This window comes from Tauraco erythrolophus, chromosome 6, assembly GCF_009769465.1.
Source record: "Tauraco erythrolophus isolate bTauEry1 chromosome 6, bTauEry1.pri, whole genome shotgun sequence".
Classification (NCBI taxonomy): domain Eukaryota; kingdom Metazoa; phylum Chordata; class Aves; order Musophagiformes; family Musophagidae; genus Tauraco; species Tauraco erythrolophus.
The window spans coordinates 26,626,274-26,635,410 of NC_141470.1; the positions used below are offsets into that span (position 1 = coordinate 26,626,274).

At 42.2% G+C, this 9,137-nt stretch overlaps 1 protein-coding gene across 1 annotated transcript; it reads right to left on the reverse strand.

The window, feature by feature from the left end:
* Positions 1–142: 142 nt before the first annotated feature.
* Positions 143–8,901, reverse strand: LOC147528552 (signal peptidase complex subunit 3-like). The gene is given in 7 exon segments (XM_086613803.1): positions 143–301; positions 303–336; positions 819–909; positions 912–933; positions 2,344–2,423; positions 5,002–5,075; positions 8,759–8,901. Coding segments are annotated over 7 exon segments (588 nt in total). The 3' UTR covers positions 143–157.
* Positions 8,902–9,137: the final 236 nt, after the last annotated feature.

A 9,137-nucleotide genomic window follows, 5' to 3' on the forward strand; every position in this document is an offset into this window, starting at 1 on the left:
TCAAAAATAAATATATATGTGTTCAAAATAAATATATATGTGTTCAAAAATAAATATATTTGTGTTCAAAATAAATATATTTGTGTTCAAAAATAAATATATTTTTATACTTGTGAAAAAATTTTACTGTAGTTTCTTTCACATCCCATGCAACCCTTCAGGGCAAGGTATTTAATTTCCTTAGGATAGGCTTAGGATTCAGGATCATAAATTTTGGTGTATCATAGATGTCTGGGAAAGGTACAGACACGTGTCCTGATCCTGTAACAGAAGACACCATGCCAACATATGGTACAATGTGGGAAGTTGAGAGTAAACGTGATGTTCTTGTTTCCCCTGCAAAAGCAACAAAGACTATCAGCACAAATACTCAAGTTAACTGATTTAATTAATAAATATGAGTATTAAATCATTTAGGATACAAATTATTTTTCTGATTCAGAAGCAATGGGCTTTTTAATTTTATGTAGTTACTTCACACAAAGTATTACCTATTTTCCAGATAAGAATTTTTTCTTTTTTCTGTTACTTAACTCCTTAGGAGTTGAGTGCATCACAGAACCAATTCTACACAGACTAGCAGAAACCCAGAAGCTTATTGCTCATGTTAGCAGCGCACCTTCTAGTCTACAGAAGAAACAGGATGTCTTGTATCCCAAGGTCATCTTCTAACAATCAAACTACAAAGGTGCAATAGACTGATGGAGTACCAGATAGAACAGGTACCTCATCACAGCAGTAAAAACACTCTAAAATGCAAAGTATGCGAGTAAATCAAGACACCATGAATAATAAGGACAAGAAAATGATTTACTTACTTGAGATCATTTCCATCATCAAGGAGAAAGTACTTTGGCTCCATGCCTTTTAACACCAGCCTTGGATTATCTCCTCTCAAAATGACCTTGTCCAAAGGACCACCTGGTTTAGAGCCTAAAAATACAATTATAATTAGGTCAGCAAGGTACCTTACAAGATCAGACTCAGCGACTGCAAATTATAGCATTATTCATCTAAAAACACTGAAGTGTGGCACAGAATAAATGGCAACCACAAGGAACAGCTCAATAAAACATGAGAAAGCCATTTTTAAAAGACGTAAGTTTTCAAAGACTTACAAAGTATGATGGGTTTTCCTTTTGAATTGCAAAGGTAAGTTGCTTTTAAAGCAGTATTTCTTCTTCATTTCAAATAAAGGACTTAAATTGAGCTATCATGACACTGCCTAGGTATTTAACATTTTTCCAACTTTAATGGGGAAAAAGAAAAATCTCTATTTGAACTGCAAGCGTAACCCCAAGAATTGTATGAGCAATTCAGAAGACAGATCCCAAATTCTTTAATATTTGAAACTGTATACTCTTCTTTTAAGTAGTTAGGTGCTAAACAGTCTTGTTTAGTAGCTTATGGAACAATCCAGAAAAAGTATTTCTCAATATTTAGTGAGAAATAGCGAGTTCTAGTTCTATCTATTACTAGTGAGAACTAGTTATTTATGTAAAAAAAAAAAAAACAAACTACTAAAAGATTAAACAAAGCAATGAAGTCCCAGACCCTTATAAAGAACTCTAAAAACTATTTTAGTACAAACACAATATCCACCAGAATGTGTAAAATAACTAACGTACTTTAAAAAAAAAAGTAGGGAGATAGTTTTGTACAGCAAGTTTAGAAAAAACCCCCGCGCCTTCGCTATATCCTTGTAATGTGACCACAGCAGCTTAAACTAGTGGTACCATGGCAGCATGGTACTTCACTGAAATAATTTATTTCCATGAGCTGTTTCACACAGCTCCTACCACATCAGTGAAAAAGCCTTCAGCTATCCAAAGTGAAATATCAGTAACAACCAATTTAAAAGATGCAGCAAGGCCAATTATTTTGAGAAATATGACAAGATAACATAAATGCCTTATGGGGCTACAGTAACTGGTACAGGCAAACACTTTTGTGATCTATTAACAAATGACCCACTACACCTGGCCAGACCAAAGGCCACTATTTCTTGCTTCTAACAGCAGTCAACTGGAGAATGTTAGGGAAAAGTACAACGGACAGAACAAATAAGTGAAAAGACTCATTTACAGTCCACTATTGTTGAGTGAACAATAAGGCATGTGCTACTTTTCTCCCATTCTGCTGGGCACATATCAAGTTTGGTTTCATGAGGGTGAATTTCCCACCCTGCAGTTAAACTGTCAAGAAAATAAAATCACGAAGGCCAGTGAAAACAGTCCAAGCTAGCAGGAATGCTGGTGCCTTAACTCTTCCCAGCAGAACTTCAGACTGTTAAAAACAGCTGCTGTACAAAACGGGTGATTGCTTCAAGTTTCTTTTTGATACTTACATTGGTTTTGTTGAATATTCCACAGTCAAACATGCAAGCAATTTCCATGTGTTCCAGTCGAACACATTCTGCAGATGTATGCGAGTTAAGAAAAATACCACATTGTACTTGCATAACCTTGTTTTATTTTTACTAGATCTAAATAGACTATGATCATTACAGCGAGCTCTTACCTTTCAACATACCTCATCTTATTCATACATCAGAGCACTTTCAGGCGTTCTAACATATATTTAATCATATTAAAGCGACAGGTTTTTGGGTTGCTTTGGGGTTGTTTTTTTTTTTACTATTTATGAAATGTAACAGCTATTTCCTCCAATGACTTAAGAGTTCTATATTTGACACTGCAAGCTAGTAATCATAATCCACTGCTAGACAATCTATTACAAACCTTAGACATAAAAGGCAAGACAGAATTCTTCAGTAAATATCTTCAAAGCAATTATTTATACTACCAAAGAACTCTGGTATCCCACTGTGGATTGAGATACAGTAGCATTAAACGATATATAAATACGAAACTGGTGGAGCGTAGAGAGTTCAAAGAGCCTGTAACACCCACATTAGAGAGCAGATGGGAAGTATTTCATATTGCAAGGGACATTAGGAATCAGCAAATTTAATTACCTACCTACTACAAAAGAAAGTTAGCGTATTAGACTGGAACAACACTTCTCAGATTTTTGATCAACAGGAAAGAACTGATGACTGCCATTTGAGACCGTCAGTATAATAAAGCTGATATTCTAAATATTTGTCTGTTTATTTAGCAATAAAATGCTCTGAGTGTGACTGCTAGGGAAAGACCTTTTAACCCACAACAAGATTAGCTGTAACCTTTTATTTCCCAGTTGTCGTCTTATATATTTGTGACTATCTCAAAGAATAAATTAAATACATTCCCCAAACAGCCTCAAAATCCATTCTATTTTGTTCCACTCATCCCAAGACTGAATCATGTTTTTAAGCCGCTAACTCAAAAGGCAACTCAGGGAAGAATTAACTAAATGCTGTTGCTGTGAGAACAGCTGGAGCTATTTTACTTGAACATTTTTCACCATCTAATTCAAAACAACAACAAGATTCTGAAGATCTCCTTTGTAGGATTTCTTAACACTTGCTAAAGTTAGACATTAAGCAAGCCAAAAAGAGTTGTGAAAACTCTTTCCTCTTCTTTCCTTTACCTAGCTTCTTTTTCTAACTGTCATTTTAGTTAATTCTTCCTAGGCCTAACAACTTGTTTCTGTTAGTTGAGAGCCCATGTTACCGGTATCTTTCTAGAAATGTTGTCCCAAAAAACCAACCAGAAAGTTGTGTTTACAGCTCTACACACTGCAAGGTTTAATTATGCCAGACATGAAAGACTAAATCAGAGTTTCTGTAAGAAAAATTCAAAACTACTGCTACGATTAAAAGTCGTTAATGTGGAATCTTTATGGCCATATACTGCAGGCTAATCTTTATATAAGAACGTTTCTTTTAGAGGTCCTGTCCTGCCTTGCTCTGCCTTCCCCTGTATACACGGCATAGAATTCCTGGGCCACACACACCTGCCAAGATCTGATTAAACTGTTTATCCAGCATTCACATGCATCCAAGATCTGTATTTTGTTGTGCTTGCTCACACAAGGTAGTATTCTCCAAAACAGGGAAACCAAACAGAGGTAATTGATGTCTTGCCTAACATGGTGACAAAAGACAGCAGACAGGGGAAAATCCCAGGAATCTCAGCCCAGCTGCAAAGCAAGGCTTAGTGTGTGTAATCATCTGAGGTAAAGCATGCTGCCTCATATTTGGTACCGACTTCTGCAGAAAAACATCGAATTTTTTTCCTGTCAATACCCTAAATGCTAAGAATAATTCCCTTCTGTTGTCAAAAAACTCACCCAAAACAAAACCAAACCAAACTGCCCACAAACATCCCTTTTTTCCCCAATAAAAACCAGACTAACAGGGAAGCAGAGAAATACAAAAGAAAAGTTGCAAAAAGGTAACAGCAATGAGAAAGAGGTTAAAAAGTAATGTGATAAATTTTTTCGTACTTCATATGCTTCTCCATGAATTTCATACTATTCAATGTTAAACATTTGACAATTTAACGTCTAAGCAAGTAAAGGATTACAACATCTTTTACTTTTCAAGGGAAGACAGGTATTTATTTGTATGCAACTATGGCATGGCTGCAACTTCGAAAGCCTCACAACAAAACATGCTTGAAAGGTGCATCGGAGGTTCTAGATTCAGTATGACAGTCAAAACAGTATGTTATATAAACCCTATAATTCACTCCTCAAACCACCAATATAAACTTCATTTAATGATAACACTGTCCAGATGTTAAACTGCACTTCCCATCATTAGGTACAGCGCACTTCACTATCGAGCCTGATTTTAAAAACGGGCATTAAAAAAAAGAGAGAGAAAACAACTCGCCCTGTGTCATCTACTAGAGACAGGACAGCTACTCCAAGTTCTATCCTACTGCCCTGGCTCTGTAAAATACTACTTTTCACCACTTTAAACTTAGATTTTAAAGACAAATTGCTAGTTTTCTCAAGTCCTGAATATCTGAAGATTATAAGGTAACAAAAACAGATGTCAAGATGTTCTTATGTCAAAACGTTCGCAAACCATTTTTTCCATTACGATATCTGCAGTAAAGTCAAGTGTGATGACTGCCAGATCACGTCTTTGTCCAGCTATAATGGGATCTTCTACATTTTGCCTAAGACAAAACAGAACACGAGATTATCCTTTCTCACTCTTTCTATTGCACAAGTTACAGAAGTTATTATTCTTATTACATATTTTCCTCATCCATTTTCTGTAGTTTCTTTTAAATACTTTTGGCTAAATATAATCAACATTACCATCCATTGATGGATGGACCACTCAGTGGATAAGGAATTGGCTGGATGGTCACACTCAAAGAGTTGTGGTGAACGGTTCAATGTCCACGTGGAGGCCAGTGACGAGTGGTGTTCCTCAGGGGTCAGTATGGGACCAGTGCTATTTAACATCTTTGTTGGAGACATGGACAGTGGGATCAAGTGCACCCTCAGCAAGTTTGCAGATGACACCAAGTTGTGCAGTGTTGTGGACACTCTGGAGGGAAGGGATGCCATCCAGAGGGACCTTGACAGGCTGGAGAGATGGGCCTGTGAGAACCTAATGAAGTTCAACAAGGCCAAGTGCAAGGTCCTGCACGTGGGTCGGGGCAATCCCATGCACAAGTACAGGCTGGCGGAGAATGGATTGAGAGCAACTCTGAGGAAAAGGATTTGGGAGTGCTGGTGGATGAGAAGCTCAACATGAGCCGGCAATGTGCACTGGCAGCCCAGAAAGCCAACCATCCTGGGCTGTATCAAAGGAGCGTGGCCAGCAGGTCGAGGGAAGTGATTCTGCCCCTCTACTCAGCTCTTGTGAGACCCCACCTGGAATACTGTGTTCAGCTCTGGAGTCCCCAACACAAGAAGGACATGGCTACTGGAACGAGTCCAGAGAAGGGCCACGAAGATGATCAGAGGGCTGGAGCACCTCTGCTATGAAGACAGGCTGAGAGAGTTGGGGCTGTTCAGCCTGGAGAAGACAAGGCTCCAGGGTGATCTTATAGCAGCTTTCCAATACCTAAAGGGGGCCTACAGGAAAGCTGGAGAGGGACTTTTTACAAGGGCATGTATTGATAGGACAAGGGGCAATGGATTTAAACTGAAAAGGGCAGATTTAGGTTAGATATAGGAAAGAAATTCTTTACATTGAGGGTGGTGAGGTACTGGAACACGTTGCCCAGAGAAGCTGTGGATGCCCCATCCCTGGCAGTGCTCAAGGCCAGGTTGGATGAGGCTTTGGGCAACCTGGTGTAGTGGAGGATTTCCCTGCCCATGGCAGGGGGGTTGGAACTAGATGATCTCTGAGGTCCCTTCCAACCTAACCATTCTATGATTCCAAAATAAAACCTGCCTTCCAGAAATTATGGAGCTCCAGTTTTGAACAACAGGCCTTGCCACCACAGTATTCTAAGTTATACAAATAGCCTATAGATCTTTTCCTGTTAAAAAAAAAAAAAAAACCATCATCTGTATCTAATCTGTACCTAAACTGCATTATATTTCATTTTAGTAAAATATGTGTTAGCCATCCAAAATAGATACAGTCGATTGGAACGCCGGCAGCATAGCTGTCTGCTGGCAAGCATTTTCAATACTATTTCTCAGCTTTCCACAAAAAAAAAGCCTCTCCAACCATTCTGACAAAACTCAGTTTATGTTTGTAGTTCACATGACTTACAAGATTTCTCCTTGGAATGTGTTTAAGTAGCAGTATAAAGGAAATGCTTATTTTTCTTCTACATTACAGAAAATGTTATCGTTTTGGAAGACTTTATTACAAATCCACATTTGGAGAATCTGACATTGCCACTCTAAACCACGTTAGGAAAAAAAAAAGGAAAATAACAGGACACAGCAGGTTTCATACATATTCACAAAGCGAATCGATTTATCAAAGCGTGCTGGGTTTGTGTGGAGGGGTTCTGGTGGCGGCAAAGGAGATTCACCCCCTGTACCTTCACGGGCTTCCAGACCGGGTCAGACCCATCTCGGGCCAAGTCGGAACCCCCATCCCCCTCGGGCCGGGGCAGGGCCACCGGCGCCTCTGCGAATTGCCCTATTGAAGTTGGGGACAAAGGAGCCGGGGGTGCTCCGTGCTCCGGACCTGCAGGCGGGGGCTGTCCCTTCCCCCCCAGTCCTCTGGGCGGGCGCCTGCCCGCACCGGGACGGCGCCACCGCGCTGGAAACGGCCGCGGTGGGAAGTGGGGAAAGCCGGGAAGAAAGGAAAGGTGGGAAGGCGGGGGGAGGTGGTGTTGTTTTTAAGATCTGGCCTTGTTTTCTCTCTATCCTCTCAAGAAACTGTCAATAAATTGAATTGTTTTATCCCCAAGCTAAGTCTGTTTTTCCCGGGCCCATGGTTGGTGGGTGCTCCCTCTGTTCTTGTCTCGACTCTCAGTCCTTTTATTGCATTTTCTCCTCTCCACCTCACTGAGGGAAGGAGTGAGAGAGCGGCCTGGTGGTAGCTCAGCCACCGGCCGGGCTGAACCACGACACAGCTACTCTCTACAGATAGAAGACCATGAGCAGGCTGGCAATCAGCTATGAACGTCAACTCCTCGTGGAAGAAAAAATTTAGGAATTACGAACTTAGTTACGTTTATTCCAGTTTGAAAATTAGTCCATTGAAGTATAATTTCATTAAAACTGAATTTAGTAATCTCAAAGAACAAAAAAAAGTTTACCAGAAGACAAAAAAAAACTTTTGGAGACAGTAGTTAAGAAAATCACCACCAAAACTTCCCAGTTTAAGACTTGCTGTGAATTTCCATCTTTTTGCAAAAAGCAACATCTTTTTAAGTATTAACCCTTATCAAGCACTTGACTTCATTTCTGAATCACTGTCGGTCTGGTGGAGTAACAGGCCTTAAGCCTGGGGTCTGCAGAACTTCCTTACAAGTTCAAGAAAAGCAACTAAGGTGTAACGCCTCTCATTACTATCACATCTGTGCATCCTGGAAGGGATCGGTGATATAAATCTCATCCAGATGAGGCAGTAGTATGCTACCTCACATATGTCAGATCCACCAAACCACTCAAAAAAAAATCTGCTTTTATGACAGTTCTATGCGTTTGCAATCCTCAATCTAAATACAGGGTTTGTTTTCCTAAGGTATTCAACTTAGCAGTTCCCATTCTTTATTTGCCTTCATTCCCTTTCAAACGCTTCTGCTGGCCATCCACTCCTGCCACTTACCTTGGGGTGGCTCCAAAGCTCCATGAGCTGCTTTAGCTCACTAACTTGGCCAAAACCAAACCAAACTCCCTCATTAGTCGAGTTAAAGCAGCTCAGTAAGATATCCTATGAGCACCACTCCCCTGTGCAGCTCTGGTAAAGGACCACTGGCTGGAAGCGGGAGCAAGGACCGCCACTTTTCGGTGCCAGTAGCAGCCGCTCAACTGTTTGTGAAACTGCAGCCCTCCACATCATACACACTCAACTCGATGAAGTTTTCCTGGGGCAAGGCTTCCTTTTGCAGAAAATAAAATGTAGAAAAAGGTTTCCCTGGCACGAATTTGCATCAGCACAATGTGTCATGTAGACAACGCGCTTTTGAGGCGGCACTGCGTTTTCCACACCTGGCGAGGGAGCGGGCAGGAAGAGGAGACCCTGGCGGCCCAGGCCGATGCCGCCGCCGCCGGAGCGGCAGCGGTGAGGGGCTGCCCGGCGGGCGTTCGTCAGCTGCCACGCAGCGGCGCCTCGGCGGGCAGCTCGGGGAGAACCGCAGCTTCCAGGCAAACCCTTCCCCCCCCGGCGGGCTGCTGCTGCCGCCACTCCCTGCCCTCTCCCGCCCGAACTCACAGCATGACCCGGGAGACGGCGATGGTGACGGGCACGCTGCGCTCCTTGAAGGCAGTGCTGATGAAGCAGGCGAAGGCGACCACCGCCATCACCTTCAGAAAGAAGGCGCGAAGTGAGCCGGGGCGATGCAGCACCGTCTGCATCTTCCCGCTCCGCTCCGTCCACCCGCCGCACCGCGCGCTCCCGGGCTCCACCCACTGCCCCGAGGCGGGGGCGGCTCCAGCGGGCCCGGCGGCGCTGGGACGCACCCTGTCAGCAAGTTCATCCGCTAGTGCCCTCGGGACCCGCGGAAGCACCTCATCAGGTCCCATGGACTTGTCCACCTTCAGGTTCTTTAGATGGTCTCGCACCTGATCTTCTCCTACAGTGGGCAGTTCTT